The following is a 17487-nucleotide window of genomic DNA, read 5'->3' on the forward strand; positions in this document are numbered from 1 at the left end:
AGACAGCTTTTAGAAGTCAATGGAAATAATGCATTGGAATGAAGAAGCAGAGACAGAAATTAACAGAAGGCAAGAAGATGACAACAGAAAATCCCTACTCCAGGAAAAAAAAAAAAAAGAAAAAGAGAGAGAAGGAGGGAGAGAGAAACAATGAAGAAAGGTTTGTCACCACTTTATTTAGCTTCTGGGATTGAAAACAGAAGCACTGTTTCTCCAGCTGTGAAATCCACCTGTGTGACACGTGCATCCACCCCCCTCTAGCGCCCAGGAGACGACAGTATTGCCATCGCCTAGAATGCGAGCTTAGCTGCTGGAAGCGTGCCAGATACAGCACCTACTGCTGCTGGTGACCCAGGCAGAGCTTTCACTCAGAGACACCTACCCTCTCCCGTTGCTGACTTGTTCAAAATAGTGTATGGCAATATTTTTAAATTGTTAGAAGAAATCTACATTTGCAAAATCAAGAATGAAAAAGTAAATTCAAATTGCTTGTGAAATCTTGCTCCAGCCTCCTTCTGAATATGATCATAAACTCTTTTCATGACCTGATTGCAGGCTCCTGTGGTTTCCCCTCAGGACTCCCTGCCTTACTTGGGGCAAAGAATAGCCCATGTGTGCTGTGGGAATTTGTTATGACTGTGCAATGGAGGAGGCTGCTGTCGGCTAAGGCTCAGCTGCTTTTGTTGCAGCACCATCATTGCAGAACCTGAACTAAAATGGATCTGCAGTGCCACAAACAATGCTCTTACAGTGAAATTGGTTGAATGACACATTACGGAGTGTGGGCGAGCCACATAAATTGAAGTGCATTATTCCAGAGTGGTGGTGTCGCAGAAAAAGGCTGCTGCTAACAGTGTTAACTGGAGTAAAAGGTTATAGTTTTTCACAGTGGCAAACACAAGACCTGGTAAAGGGTAGATTGCAGAAGTCAGAAGGCTCTGACAAGTAGCAATCCAGGTCACAACAGGCTGTGTCTCATGCTTCCAGAATGATGTATAGTGCTGTAAGCAGTGAAAAATCAGTCTGTGCACACCTGAAGTGCAGGAAGCTTTCATCAACTCTAATCTAGGTGTTTTCATTCCTCCTTTGTAAAAAGAAGTGGTAATAATAACGCCTTTCTTTTCTGACACATCTTTGAAGATTTTAATCAGTGTTTGTAAAGAGCTAACAAAAACTGTACTTGAGAACATGAGGGAATCCACTGAAAATCAATAAATTCAGTATTCTATGCTAAACTGAGCAGCACATAGTAAAGTAATGGAGAAGCCTACACAACTACAGGGACAGGATAAATAGAGAAGATACTGAAGATCAAGCTTTAGTAATCACCAATAAGGCAGTGATCTAGTAGCAAAAGTAACATGACATTTCCAGTGGTGGGATCCATCTTGCAAGAGAATCACTTGCACTCTCTCTAGAGCACAGAGAGGAACATGCTCTGAGGGAGATATGCCTCCCTTCCCTCAGACACCTGCCTTAGTTTTGAATGAATCACACCATGAAGCACTTTACTTCTATCTATTGGTACAGCTAAGGAGCCCACCTGACCATTTGAGATTCACTGCCTAACTTTCACACAGTAAAAATGAGATTAATCCTACCTCTATGACATATAAAGAAGCGGTTTGGATCTGGTTTGCACCTGCAGTATTAACTTTAATGTCTTCTAATTAGTGTCAGAAGCATGCTTGGATTTGCAGTCCTGACCATTACACAGTAGGTTTTGGACTTGTGCTTTTGGCTAAACATGTATTTCTAATAAGAAAAACCTGATATAGGCTTGGAAACAAAGATAATTCTATGATTTTATTCACTTGCCCATAAATGACTAAGGAGGCACACATAGGACATCACATTTATAAATCTATGTCCTATCTATACTATCTATGTCAATATTTCTTCTTGTTTGGCTGGGGTTTTTGTTTTTCCTGTGGAAAGACTTTCTTAACTTTTTTGTAGAAACAAAGGCATTTAATTCAAAACCTAAAATTTCACTTTTGCTAGAAAGCACTTGCAAGTCATAATCTCAGACATAATTTTATTTGCAGACAGGGCACATGTATGTGAAATGTGCAGTTCTTCACTTCATATTAATAGAGGCACACAAGGAAATATACGCTCCTTTTCTATCACAGGTCTGCTGATAGAAGCAGCCTGGCTCAAGGGAAAAAATGGAGACAAGTTTCTACAATAAATGCATAGTCTAAAAAGCATCAATTTCTGTAATGACAAAAAAGGGTCTCCTTGAAGCCAGTGTTACTATTTGTGCAGAAATCCTCAATCTTTCCGAGTAGGCTAGGAGAGAGGAGAGTGAGTCAGTAGTTTGGTTTTGCTTGGGCTTGTTATCAACTGTTGTCCTTATGAGATTGTGATTTTGAAAGTACAAGTTGTCATTCTTCCTGTGTTCTCTCTCTCTTTCTCTGCCTGGGGGGGTAGCAGAAATGTTGCAAGATGAAGCACTCCACATCTCACCTAAGATAAGAGCATCTTCATCAAAGGAAGACATGGCCACAGCTATCTGCAAGTAATCTCATGAGCCAAGAAGGCAAAGCTTCAAGTAGCGTGGGAATGGTCCCATTCCAGTCACAGCGGAAACAGTGCAACCCACGCACACTCATAGCCCTAGATTTTTACTAGGAGGGAAAAATGGAAATCGAGTAAGAAAAACAAAGCTCTTGTTTGTGCAGGTGACCACACAGCGAAGGGTCCAAAACTCTTTCCTTACCAGGATCTTATTAGCAATGGAAAGTAATCGGCCATACACCTGTAATAGACAAATGTTTGCTTCCAAATATTCAAGTATCAGTTGGTGCCTTGGAACATAACTTGATGCAGCAGATGGCTGTGGTGACAGCAGCATGAGCAGGGGGTTGCATGTCTGTTGAGGAGCAATGCAGCTCCTGGGTGCAAGACACAAAGTATGATGACAGACAAGGAAGGGATACTCTAACCAGGAGGAACAGAGCACCATCTCCACTGTGCAGCATTGCCTAGGAACTGAACACAACTGAGAGGGCTACTAAAGATATAAGAGCAGGTTGTCATTCCTGGTGACATTGTATACACTGGTGGTGTATCAGACTAGTCTGCCACTAAATGCCACATTGCCATATAGAAGTGACTACAGAGATGTTACATGTGGCTCCTGACCATGCTGCTGTAGCACCCTGGACTGACAGATGTTGCTACTGTACTTCTTCTGGGATCCTGAGTCCCCTCAGTCCTGCTACATCACCCTGTACAGCCCCTGCATCCCTAATCTACCTAGTTTTCACACTCCTCTGAGGCACTGAACATGTGAGCTCTGCACAGCCTTCTGAGGGTGTATGGATAGGTGTGGACTCCCTCGCCCACACTCCAAGTTAGGCGAAAGCAAGCCAGTTCAGATCTGAAAGTCATGTATTTGCACAGATTTAACAACTTGGGTACAGCCCTGGGCCACTCCAGCTACACAGATTCCAGAAGTGGGTGGCATCCAGTTGGCTTGGAAAGTGAGTGAGGCAAATGTGTGTCTGTCTGCACCTGTCCTGGTCAATACATATGAGTCAACAGCATCATTATTAGGAAAATAAGATTAGGGCAGGGACTAGGAAGGTCCACCTACAACATCCAATCTGGTCTCACTCATCGTGGATATCAACTGTGTGTATGATTTCATCCCCAAACTTATCAAGCTCCACCTGAAGATAATCTAGGATGTGTTTGCATACCCTGTTCCTAATAGGACAGTACATAATGAGACAGAGCCTCCTGATCCGATGGTTAGGAACTTTCTAATTCCAGAACTTTCTAATTCCAATTCTAGATTACTTACATTTTATTATATGCATCTTCTTTCTACTACCAGTATCAATTCAAATTGCTTTTCTCACTCAAGGTGTTGGATATCTAAGAAGTTTGTAGACAATAGTGGTGTCCTCTATCCATGTGCCTCGGGCAGCTCCACCTGCCATCCCTACTCTGATAGTTTAGAACTTCTGGTCCACATCGCACTCTCTTGTTTTTGACTGACAAGTTAACATTATGCTCACTTGACCTCCCTGATGAAACTCTTTGATACAGAGGTGAATCTCAGATTTGCTTCCACCTGTTCTCTCCTTCACCTGGAGGTAATTTTGTTTCCTGTTCTATGTCAGTATCACATAAGGCTTCATTGCTCCATCTGAGACTCCACCTCTTAGCTATCTCAACCATATCTCACTCTCCTCTGTTGCAATTGTCTTCCCTAATTTTCTATTTTGCCATGCAATCATCTGCCTGATTTTTCATATCCCTTTCCATTATTGAAATTTTATTTCTCAATTTTTCTTCTCTATCAGTTAGTCTTTTTTTGTTTTAATTTTGCAATTGCATCCTTCTTCCTCTCTTACCCTTCAGGTAAGTTTCCTAGATCCCAGCCTTAAAGAAAGGATGAAAATTCTCAGATCTCCTCCTACAAATTGCTACACAAGCCACCCTTGCTGTTGTTTGTTTTGGGTAGGTAGAGAATTCCTTGCAAGAGTAATTTTTCCTTTGGTCTTGCCTGTAACAGTCTTTCACAAGATGCTGAATGTGTGCAGTCGTAGGCAGTAGCTTTGACAATACATATGAAACCACCAGCAGGTCTTGTACCACCTCCTGGCACATTTGAAGGAAAACAACCCTAGGCATTCTTCTACTGCAATGTAAATCATTCCAGTATCTTCAGACCTGAGCAAGACCACTCCTGTTTTCTATCCCATCCTACTTCTTGCTATCACCTTTTCAGCATGCTCAGGAAAGTGTCCTAGGAAAGCATACTTCTTTCTTTCCACTAATGTCATTTCTGGGTGATGTGGGAAGCCTATCAGGAAGACAGAGGAAGATGTTAGATAGCTTAAGTGTTCACACAGTCATCATATGCCTAGGAAATACACTTTGTTCTGCTGACCTCCAGAATATTTTGACTTCTCTAGCTAACTTGCTTCTATTGTGCTGCCTGAGATCCCTCTTTCAAAGGAAACTGTTTTCATTCATTAATCTGAGTTAGTTCAGACTAATGGTTTTGCATTTTGAAACATGTTTTAGTTTACTGAGGGGTCTTCAAAAGAAAGCTCTGGAAAGTACAAATCTACAGTTTATTATATGGGCAGTTTAAGAAAAACGAAACCGAACTGTTTGGTGCTTTCTATAAAAAGGAGATGATACAGAACACCAATAGTTTGGGATTTTTTGGGGGGGGGTAAGGGGGTTGAGGCAGATGATTTTTCAAGTTCTGTTTTTTATTATATCCACCTCAGAAAGTAGATAGAAGATGCAAAGAGGGTTGAACTTTGTCCTCTTGGACACAGATAAGAAGAAATAAATAGGTGGTTGTGCCCACTCTTGCAAACAACTGTAAATTCTAAGTAGAATCCAGGGAGACTGCTTGTTTAGGTCCTTATATTCTCAAAATATGACAATATCTCGGAATATATTTATCCTCTTCTTGAGCAGACTTTCACATCTGATTGTGCAACAATGAAAGGACTAAAGGTACAAAAAGAAATAGTCAGGATTTTGGCTCAGCCGAGTAAGCAACTCTTGACATTTCTGATAAAACTGTAAAGAACAACATAAGGAAAACAGGTTGATAAAATATAAATAATGTTTCCTAGCTTTAGGCATATGGTAACCCACATTTGAATTATGCAGACTGGAAAGACCTTTCCTTTGTGGAGATCCAAATACTTGGTAGTACTTATCTGTGGTTTTAAAAACATAAAGCACAATAAGTGATCAGCTTGATGGTTATGATTGTTCCTTCCTTTCCCACAAAGGTAAGTAAACCACCACTGCCCCAGACCGAATCCCAGCATTAACCCATGTCCTGTTAGGCTCTGTGCCAGTGAAAGCCCAGCAGCAGCATCAGGATGTGCAAACACAGATCAGTTCATGCCCAATCCACCCCAGAGCTCACAGTGTGCTGCAGACTCCAGGGGTAAAGTGCAATGTGCACACAGCTTGCATTGCATATTGCACTCCCTGGCACCCACCTGTTCCCAGCAGCCTGTCCTTTGGAGAGCTTGAGCAGCCCTACTGAACACAATTCCCTCCGAGAAACACACTTGCTTAGTGACTTAGTGGCTAGAGAGACATCATTCTCTCAAAGGCAAAAATTTTTGATTATTGAACAACTCAAAATGCACCAGAAAAAATATGGCTTGTTTGATTTCACACAGGGTCCAAGTTCAATCTCCTAATACACTGCAGCTCCTCTCCCATGTTCTCCATGGCTATGCTGCATCTTTCCTGGGAGGTCTGAGATCTACACAATTAGAAGGTAGAAGCAGGGTAGGGTGATCTATAGATTGACTGCTAGACTGATCCATTGGGAGTACCAATACTACTGGTAGATGCTAAAGCTGATAGCATGTTGAATTAGATTCAATCCTGCTTGGCAGCTTTCTGAAATCTGTAGCTATTATTTGAGAGGGAAAGAAATTGCTGTTGAAGATGACCCACCTTTATGCTGACAGCCATGGTGGCTATGGGATTGTGATGTGCACAGACATTGAGTATTTATATTTGGAAGGAATCGATTTTTTGCAATCCAAGTTAATACAATTTGTTGCTTAAGTCATCTTGTGGCACCATTATTATTATTATGTTTGGCATTTTTAACTATTGAAGATTCCTGTTTGAGATAGTTTCCCACAAGATTGCCTATGTCTGAACTGTGTGGATACAACACAATGACTAAAATTCAAAGACTAAGACTAAAAATATTGAATTCTAACTCAAGAAGACATGTGGACTTCACAAATAGTGAGCTTATAGCTTGTGTAGTTACTGTCAGTGTTCTCAGGCAATGCTGGGGCTGAACAGGAGGAAAAAAGAACTCCTTGCTTCCAGAGGCAATTGCCTGACACAAAAGAAACACACTGTTAAGAGTTTTTTGAGCTGCTATCACACATTTTTCTGTGAATAATGGATTTTTGTCTCTTGACTGTCTCTGCCACATTAAAACTGCATTACGCTGAATTTCTCTGCATATCAAACTAATCATTAACAAATTAACAAAATATCTCTCCTGTGCTTCTCTTCTTTTCAGGTGTTAGCTTATCAAATGGGAATGGCAAACTGCAGCTGTATAGTATTTTTCTGGAATTGTTATTGGAATTTATTTGGCACTAGATTATTACATAAACATATGGAAAAAATGTGCTTTGGGTTTTTCCAGTTAAGCATGTGTGACAATATCTGTGGAACAGTTCCTACCAACAGCACTTGATGAGTTTGAGGGAACAAGAATACATCTTTTAGGGGATATTCTTGCAAGGGATCTAATTCCACATCTCTGGGAAATGCTGAGCATAGATTTCCTTATCTCTTACAGAGTCACTAGTAGTGCAATTAACTTCCCATACATCAATCACTGAGTGAGTTATCAAGCAGACAAGTCTTGCCCTGTGATTCCTGCCACCTACCCTCTCACCAGTGACATCCATTGCAACTCCAAAATCAGCAGCCAGCTAGATTTAGAGACAGAAAAGTTGCTAGCAGTATAAATTCCCTGTCTTTTTACTTGCAGCCATCTGTCTGTAAGCCTGGGTATCTAAGCCTTATCAGTTCAATCCTTTTGTACCTATGCTATGTAAAAGGTCCCTATTTATAGCCAGACCCAGACAAAAGCATAGCCCTTACAACCAAGGCTCTCAAAAAATAATAAACTTTCTTGCCTTCCACCAATGCTTACTGAATTAGACTGGCCTAGGGGTTTCTTCAGCAGAAGATTTAGCCTGACCAGAAGCAGAGATTAGAAGTAGATACACAACAGTGCTGATGTTTAATTTTAAAGGATGTCCCAGTGGAATGAGTTTGCCTTGTTGTTTTTTTCTGTTTGTTTTTTTTTCCCTTATTTCACAAAAGGATTGCACAAAAATGAAATCTGAAGCAGTTTTGATGAAAGCAGTGAGCCCTGTTGGTAAGTCATTCAATAATTAGCTAAACAAAGCTCTTGACAGTTCACAGTAGGAAATCTGATTCAAAAAGGGTGGAGAGAACAATCTGATAGATCTGTATTTCAACATATGTATTTCATCAAGTAAATCTTTACTTTCCTGCCACCTAATGGTATACATTAAAAATTACAAACCAGTAAGACAATTCTCAATTTATGCTATTTCTAATAGATGTTGATATATTTAAATATAGAGAAAAATTAAAGTTAGGGATAAAAATGTGAATTATTATTTCCAGCTTTCAGTGAGATCCAGGCTGCCTAAATTAGCCTAAACCCTGTGTTTTAGTGAAGCTGTATTTCTGCATTAAATGCCTGTGCTGCCTAAGGGTGCCACTGAAAACCTGTTTAAAGATATACTGTTCATCTAAATTAAACTTAGGCAGAAGCTTGTCATATATGTATTTGAAATAATCTTCTGTATAAAAGTCAAATCTTTTATATAAAAGAAAGCTTTAATGCACAACATTGCCCCAGCCAAGTTGTCTTTTTTGAATGGGGCATAGAAATGCTGAACCCATCCTAGATTTCCCAGAACCATACAAATTGAAGGAGTGTTAAGCATTCCTTCTCTTGGTGGTGACCCACAGAGGTTTCAGGTACTCTGTGGTGATGAAAATCTTTAGTCATAAGAGAATATAGAAAGATACACTCTACATTAAAATTTAAAAAATGAACCTAGATATTTTTTTCTGGGATGAAGAAAATTAATTGGTTAAAGGAGAAGAGAAGTAATAATAAATGCCACAACCAGCTACTTTAAAGACAGCTGCAAGTAGGTGACTGCAGTAGTGCAGAAAGCAGTGACACACTGAGAGCAGCATTATAATCTGAATTGTGAACCAATACCTGAAACCTAGTCTAGAAAAAAACATCTAGAACATTCTGTAACTGCACAGATGGTCAAACTAAAAGGAAGAGATATGTAGAAGGAAAAAATCCCTTGCAGTTTGGAATAAATTTAGGCAAACTGACAGCTGAGTGTGGGATTTGGCTCTTTTAAAATTAGTAGCACAGGTATCCCTAAAGTATGATCTAATTTTGAGTAGCTTTGACTATTCACACTCTTAACACAGCTCTCTTCAATCTTATGCTTGACAGCAATGAAACATGGGTCTGGATACAGCACTGACGTATGCAATACTGCTTCTCTGGCTGGTGATATGAGTTCAAAAAATGGCCAGGTGATGCACAGAAATTGATGTCTCCACATGTAAAATCTGGCATATTTTACAATTATATGGCTGCAGTAGGACTTGTTCATTGGCTGGTAGAGTACACATTTGGTATGTTTAATTTCAGAAATTACTATTAACATTCTGGGGAGACATTTATTACTTTTGTAACTGATAAGAGCTCCCACTCTGATCAGCAGCTGAAGGCCAGCCTGTGGCAAGGTGAACATTGCCTCAAACCCTTATTTAAACTTCTTGAATGTGTTGCTTGGTACATGGTTATCTCTAGAGCAGCACCAGCCAGCATCCAACAGAACACTGTGGAAACCTGTTGGGAACTCATGGGATCTAAATATGACTTCTTCAAATCACATGACCATTACTTAAAGCCATCTCTGTATATTTGTTTTTTGAACACTGCTTATAATGTCAGCTATATGTATATATATATATACATATATACATATAAACATACATACATACATACATACATACACACAAATACATTCAATATACCTGAAGAATCCATCACTCTACGTTTCTGAATCTGATTAAGATTTTTGACATACTTTCTCGACCAGTCAAATAGCAATTCTCACTTTATTATTGAACAACAACAGGTATTATAGAACTTCAAGGTATTAATAAGATTATTTCAGCATAACTTCACGGAGCAGTTTTGCTATCAAGATAATAATTTTTGTTTGAGCTACAGTACATCTTCTACAAAGAAATCTAGTTATGATTTGAAGAGTGGAAATGATGAGAATCCAGCATGTTCTCAGGTAAATTGTTCCTATCCCCAGGATAGGAACAATTTAACTATCCCCAGGATAAAAATGTGATCCTCATTCCTTGCACAAATTAGATTTAATTATGACTTTTTTTGGCATTAGAATTGTGAGCTGTCAAGTATAAGAAATCACTTTCCTTTATAGATATTTCTAGATAAAGTTAGTAGAAAATACGGTTAAATATGCTCTGCGGTTTCAAGGCAATTAAAACTGATTGAATTAAACAGAGTGGGATTCTCATCCTGTAATTATGAAACACTGAAATATCGTATAAAGAAAGCTGAATAACGTCTCTATGGATAGACACTGCAGTTTCCAGCCTTGATTCACCTACTGTTATGAATTACTCATGTAATTTAAAATAAGACTGTCTTCAACTTAAAGAGTGCATTATTTAAAAATCTAAAAAGCAATTGGTGATGAAACCCACAGTTACTATTCCAGACTGAGTGGGAAGCACTGTCTTACCACAGAGGTGGGTCATATGGCAGAAGTAACTGCATGATTTCTGACCTTACATGAAAATGTGTGCAAAACGATGCCATTAAAGCTTCTTTTCCTTTTTTTTTTTTTTTTTCTGCTCTCTGCCAGGCTACAACTTGTCTGGTTCTGGGTAGATTGCCCTGATCTGCTTTTTATCAAAGCATAAAATAATAATTTCTCTGCTAAACTGCAACAGTGTTTCTGGCATTTATGTTACCTAAGATGAAACCATGTACTTCTAAGTCCTGTTGATCAAAACCATTACTGCCCTGGTCTTGTTCTGTTTGTCTTACTCATTCTTAAGGGTAAGACAACCCTTTCTGTTCCCACATTTAATCTGTAAAGGACTGACAATAAAACCAGTCAGGCCAAATGGTACCAACTTCTCTTTTTCACGTATGCAAGAAAGAAATGACTGTCCCTAATAAAAAAAATGCCCATTTGTCTGAGGGAGGAGGTATGGGGGAAAACAGCTCGGAGCTATTAGCACAGAAAAAGAAGGACAGAACAGACAATAATTAGGGTAGAAGGAAGACAGAAGACAGCAAACAAAGCATGAAAACAGCTGTAATGCCAAGACCTAGGATTAGCGTGACAAGAGCGCTTACTAGCAGCTCCTATAAGAGGGGGTGAAACAGCTAATCAGCTGTTGGGGTGGAAACATGCAACAAAATTCCTTCCATGAACCACAGAGCAGGGAGGAAAACTTACAGCAACACTCTCACATGTCAGACAGAAGTGACAAGAAAACAACTATGCTCGAAGGAATGCAACAGAAATCTCCTGGATGCTTCATCATCTACAGAAATGTAATTTAAAGTAACACCTACTAGGAAATGTGAAAAGTTTAAGGTTCAGTTGCAAGCTATGTAAAAATTTTGACAGATTTCGAAATAGAATGGTAGAGCCATATGTTTATGTCCAAATCCAGTATTGCAGTTTGCTCACAGTTAGATCCACGTCAATCAGAGGCAACAACCTGGACTTCAAAGGAGTTACATCTGATTGATGCTGGCGTAAATGGGGGCAAAATCTGGCCAGGGTCAGTAGGGTCTGCAATCATCCTCATATCCTCATTAATTGCTTAAATAACAAATAATAGTAATCCCTGCCAGAGCTTTTTAATGGTTGTCAAGAATACTAAGGATGTGCAAAATGACTAATACACACAGATGGGGAATGCAGTTGATTTCATATCCTAATGTCTGCTGTACAGATTTAACAGAAGAGGCCCTAAGTCACTGAACAACTTCCAGAAGAGAAAAATGTCTTCAAAATGTAATTGAAGTTGCTGGAATATCATAACATATACCAGCAACAACATGGATATAATTATTACCCCATCAGAGCTGGAAAGACATAAATACTGGGACTAAACTCCACTAAAATATTGTTCAGCCAATGCACATTTGTATAAAACTCTTTGATTGCCCTTTTTTTTTTTTAATTACCAGTGCAAATATCCAAGGCCATGTGGACAAACCATCTTTTGTACTCAAAGGGCAACAACAATTTAGGTGTTAGTATGTCTTCAGATACTTTTTCCTAGGTCTAGTTTTGCCTACTTTTCACCTAGGTCTGACTAGCAGGTGAATGTCTTACTGAAGATATTTTTTATTTTCACCCTTCCATTAAAAATGCTATAATTTCTTCTGTAAGATACTGGGCCACATGACCATTCTTTTCCTTTTCAAGTTCCATGTATCACCAGGTATGGGAGACAAGAGTCACAGCATAGCACATACTAACTGTGCATAAGCAGAATATGTCTTGCAGTTCATAGTATGAATTTAGCAATTCACAGTAACTGACACATTAGTAATAGATGACAGACTCACATTTAAAGTAATTCTATATTATTGTTCTCTATTTTTAAGTTTTGCAGATTTTGCCTCAATGACGTGAAATATAGCTAAATTCCTCCTACTTAGATACATTGCTTTCTGAAACACAAACATTTGAATAGTAAACTTGGATATTTTTAACATCTCCCACTATTAGCAATACATATTACATGATTATATATCACTTGAGGGTTATGATGTTTTCTAGGTACTAAACTTTTTCAAATATCTATGTGTTCCCTTCAGCTGAAGTTAAAAGCAACCTCAACATTTGACATTTATACTCCTTGTTCATTGCTAAGATGGCTTTTCTATTGTTTTTTAAAATTCTCACCCCATTTAGAAACTTAAATAGTGCCTTGTTTCCCTGGAATATACTGGGATATGTTCAAACTTGTTTGATCCCATGACCAATCACTCAAAATTTGAGTGCTTTTTCAGCAGTTTCTAAGGATAAAGAGCATGGTAAAGAGCAAGTGGATGATTCTCCCCAGTCAGCAGGAGGATTAAGCCTTTTATTTTGTACAAGTCTTAATGATCAAGAAATTCTAAATCAACATGGAAAAAAAATTTCACAAAACACATAATGAAACAATAGCCTTCAATTAAATGGAACTGTGGTCATTACAGGGATATTCAGTAATGGCTTGGAACTCAAATAGAAAAAAAAAATCTAATCATAACAGTTATACATATTTTATGTTAGACATGAAATCTAACATTCCAGTATTTAAACCAGGCCCTGTTCACACAGGGTTACATATGAGCCCTCTCATTTGAAAGAGGTGATGCCATTTACATATAATTCTAATTTCTAGCCTTTTTCTTTGAGGCACAGTATTGAGTTAGAGTTCTTGGAGCAAAGTAAAAATGCTAGCCAGTATGGTTGGTCTTGCAGATAACATCAAAACAGACAGGGAAGAACAACTCAAAGCTTGTCACATGCATTGGAGGCTGCATGAAAGGGCTTGATGAAGAGGCATGCATAGGGACAAGATGTGAAGCACTGACAAAAGGGAAAGTCAAAAAAGATTGATCTGGAGACAACTGAAAGGCAGCAAGGATGGGTGTACAGAGAAAGAAATGGAGGCTGCAAAAGTAGACCAAGTAGACCAAGGAGATTCACTGGATGATGGAAGGGATGTGAGGTTGTCACACAGCCTAATGAGGAGAACATTAGAAAGAATGTTTTTATAAAACCTGACAAAGAAAATAAGTGCACATGAAAGATCATAATTTTAATAAAGTAATGTAACAAAGATCTGAGGAAGAGTGTTTGGAAGAAAAGACCTTGGAAAAAATTAATTTAAAATAAGACAGACTGAGAGCCAGGTTAGATGGGCCGTTGAGAGGGATTCTGAGAGACAGAGTGGAACAGGTAATACCTGCAGGTCTATGAATCTTTTTACCCTCATGGGGCAGCTGCTGGGGTAGAATTTGAGGATTTCAGATATTTGTGAAAGGAGCCTAGAAGAAAGATGGAGAGTTTTACAAGGACATGTAGTGACAGGACAAGGGGGAATGGATTCAAACTGGAAGAGTATAGGTTTAGAATGGATATTAGGTAAATAATTCTCTACTGCAAGAATGGTGAAGCATTGGAACAGGTGGCCCAGGGAAGCTGTGGATGTCCCATTCATGGAAGTGTTCAAGGCCGGGTTGGAACCCTTGGCTAGTGAATGGCATCCCGGGCACTGACAAGTCTGTTGGAACCAGATCATCTCTAAGGTCCCTTCCACCCTGAACCAGTCTATGATCAATTCTGGGCTGGTGACACTCTTGCAGTGGAAGAAAAGAGAAGTGTTTAAGGGGAGAGGTGAAGCCTTTGGTTTTAGCTCCGACTGTGACAGCACCGAGGCAAGGCCTCCCGTGGCCGTGCCTATGACTGCGGCCATGGCTGCGCCTGTGCCTGTGGCTGTGCCTGTGGCTGTGGCCGCGGCTTGTGGCTCTCCGTGTCCCCGTGACTGTGAGGGCGAACGGCAGCAGCGCGCTCCCGCCCTCAGGGCGCGCTCACGGCTGCCGCGTGCCCGTGCTCGTGCTCGTGCCCGTGCCCGTGCTCGTTCCCTCGGCCCCCCAGGCCGCGCCCCCCGCGCGCACGCAGCAAACCACTCTCCCTCACTCCCTCCCTCACTCCCACTCCTCCACCCACCGCGGAGCCGCCGCTGATTGGCCCATGTCCCCGCTGCTCTGGCCAATGGGAGGCCGGCCCGGGACCCGGAGGGCCCGGCATCGCGGCGATGGCGGCGGCGGGGCGGGCGCTGCGCGCGGCGCTCCCCGCCGGGCTCTGGGGCCGCCTGGCCCCGCTGCCGGGTGCGCCCCGCCGGACCGCCGCGCACTTCTCTTTCCAGCCGGACCCGGCGCCCAGCGAGTACGGTGAGAGCGCGGCTGGCCGGGGTCCGCCCCGCAGGCCGGCCTCAACCTCGCTCTGCCGCCGGGTCCGTCCTGTCGCCCCCGCCCTCTTGGCGGAGGCCGCCAGCAACCCCGTCCGGGATGGGAGGGAGGGAGGCAGGCAGAACCCGCCGGGGGCCCGGGGGGGCGCTGCGAGTCGGGCCCCGGGCGGCGGAGGCATCCGCACGGCCGCGTGACCCCGCTGTGTCCTCGGCGCTGCCAGCCGCGGGCTCTCCGCAGAAATGCTGGGCTGCGGGTGGGAAGGGCCCTGCAGGCCGCTGGCGGGGCCGGCAGGCCCCCTCGACAGTGGGGGGGCGAAATGTTTGGGGCTGTCAGAGCCAGAGCTGCGGTAGATGGGCCCATCGTGTGCTCAGACCTGCAAGGCCATCCTCGGCCCCTGTCCTGTACCAAAAGCTTCTAGCAGTAACTTAGTGACTTGATATCTATCCTAGTTTTTGTATTGCATGCTTAGGTCATGAGTGTGATAATAAACCTGTGATGAATAAAGACTGCTGTCCGCTGAAAGGTTCGAGGTCATCCTCGTGGTCTCATGGTTGAGAGTAAACACAGATAACTTGGAAATGAGCAGCGCATGGCGTTTGACTTTTTTTTCTGAGATACATCCCTGCAAATGGCTAGCTCTGAGTTCTCCTGGAAGAAGCCTGCCAGCTGCAGAACAGCTGTTTCTATCACGTGAACTTCACTATGCTCTATAAAATTTGCTACTTGGTTGGATGCCTTGGTGTTGCATCTTGATCATGACCAACAGAAACAGAGTTTCCATTAGTGACAAAGATGTTCAGGCAGCCAAGGTGCCACGTGGTGAAGCTTGGGTATGGTAGGTCCCTGCCTGAGATCATGCAAAGCTCTGGAGTGGCGTGCCAGTTATTGCCATTAATTAGTAGAAATCTAATTCCCTGTGAGTCAAAATACACTGAAATTTTGTGAAAAGCAGTGAAAGTGAAATAAAATTATGGCAATACTGATCCTGATATTGTTAAGCTATTGCTTTTCCAACTTGACAGTTCAAATCTAAAAGGCACAATTAGTTCCCCCTTTCCTCTGTGGGGCTTATACAAAGGCCTGTGTTATAAGCAAGAGAAGCAGGTTAGGACTATCCTGGTGAGGACTTTCTGACAGTAGCTTAAGTAATAGCCATTTATTTATTTCAAATACTGGAAGGATGGTATCTTGTAGAAAAGATAACCTAAGTACTGAAGGGGATGACTAGGGAAAGAGAAACTGCTGACGTTCCTGAGCTTTTCTTTTGAATTTGTAAATTTTCTTCATTAGGTCTTTTGTATAACTTGAACAGTTCCCATAGCATTTTCTTTTCCACATTTTCCTCTCCTTAAAGGGCCATGTAAAGTATAACAAGTGAAGTTACCAAGCGCAGGAATGTGTAGGAGTGCAGCTATTCAGCTACTCAGGTGTAGCACGACATGAGTCTTTAACAAAAAAATACTAATGTTAATTCAAGATTTAGAAGAAAGGGAAGCTGTATGTTTGTTGAGAGGTGCTATAACTACTGGGAAAAGAATGTAGTTCACCTTTCTGAATTCTAACACCTGTTAGTTTGCGTGGGATCTTCATCTAATAATCTCATTTATTTACTTAGTTTTACAGACTGTGTGTGTTGATAGGTAGCATTCTCCTGGACTGTGGCTTCTAGTCATGACTTCAGAGGTTTTGCCAGTTAAAGAGCTGCCAGATGTCATCCAAGCAATTTCTTACTTGCTTTCTTTCAAGAATTATTTTATTTGCTTGGAGAATCTGAATTGGTCACAATAGTAAGGACTAGGCTACTGTTTTGGTCTGTCTTTGCTTTGGTCTATCTTTGTTTTTCCCAAAAGTGCTGGAATGAAGAAGGGCATTCTGGTAGCCTTGGTTTGAATTAAACAGCTTGCTTTACTTCAGCACCAAGTTTCTTTCTTTGAAGTATGGATTTGAAGCTTCAGACACTTACTAACTGCAGCGCAGAGAGCAGGCCAGTGGTCTAGAAAATGTCTGATAATAATAGATGTCTGTAAATGGGAAAGGCTGGAGCTTAAAAAGATGGGATTAAAGAATGATAAAGTAAGCTTCAGTGAATTTTAGGGGCGGGAGGGAGAGATCCCAGTCCTCAAAACAATGATATGTTGGTTTCTTCCTTTGAAAAGGAAGGCATTCTTCCCAGTGCTTGACTGAGCTTTGCAAAGCTGCATCTGCTGTAGGCAAGAGCAATTGCAGTCCTTGCAAAGGCCAAGTATACAATGCTCAATCACATCTATCCCATAATTTAAGTTTATTCAACAAATGAATCTTGGGTATTCCTAGCAGGGATCTTGTTTTTCATGGTAAAGATTTTAGGCGTGTTTGCACTGCTGTTTTCTAATATACTTCATATTTTGAACCAAACTAAATTGTGGAATGATCACTTTCACACAGGGCAGACTCAGAAGATGAATCTCTTCCAATCCATAACAAGTGCCTTGGACAATGCTTTAGCCAAAGATCCAACTGCAGGTACCTTATACTTGTTAGTGTATTTTGCTTTATATAAATTGTGCTTTGGTTTGCCTGTCTGTGTACAATATTTAATGTATTTCTCATGGCCTGTGAAGTTTTTTAATAAGTGATGAATACACTTTGATCTCATATCTTAAAAAAGTGTTGCATTAACAGATTACTAATGGATTATATGGTCTAAAATGCAGTTGTATCTTCTGTATTAGCTCTGTGTATTTCACATGAAAGTGAGGACAAAAGATACATTATTTAATATGTTTAAAGTATTACTGATGAGAACTGTCCTTGAGGACAGTTTGAGTCCCACTAGTAAGAGTTTTGAAAATGTAAACATT

The 17487-nt window shown here is 41.0% G+C and overlaps 1 protein-coding gene across 2 annotated transcripts in view; it reads left to right on the top strand.

Annotated features, from left to right (window-relative positions):
- The first annotated feature begins 14465 nt into the window (after nucleotides 1-14465).
- The window catches only part of BCKDHB (branched chain keto acid dehydrogenase E1 subunit beta), a 106681-nt gene continuing 103659 nt past the window's right edge, over nucleotides 14466-17487 (top strand). For both annotated transcript variants that reach the window (XR_014616084.1, XM_084203703.1), the window contains exons 1-2: nucleotides 14466-14629; nucleotides 17072-17149. Coding sequence is in view for 1 of the 2 variants with exons in the window: in XM_084203703.1 (XP_084059829.1) it covers nucleotides 14494-14629; nucleotides 17072-17149 (214 nt within the window). In the remaining variant the exon portion in view is untranslated. The remainder of the gene's footprint in view (nucleotides 14630-17071; nucleotides 17150-17487) is intronic.

Source organism: Fringilla coelebs (assembly GCF_963513975.1).
Source record: "Fringilla coelebs genome assembly, chromosome: 3".
NCBI lineage: Eukaryota > Metazoa > Chordata > Aves > Passeriformes > Fringillidae > Fringilla > Fringilla coelebs.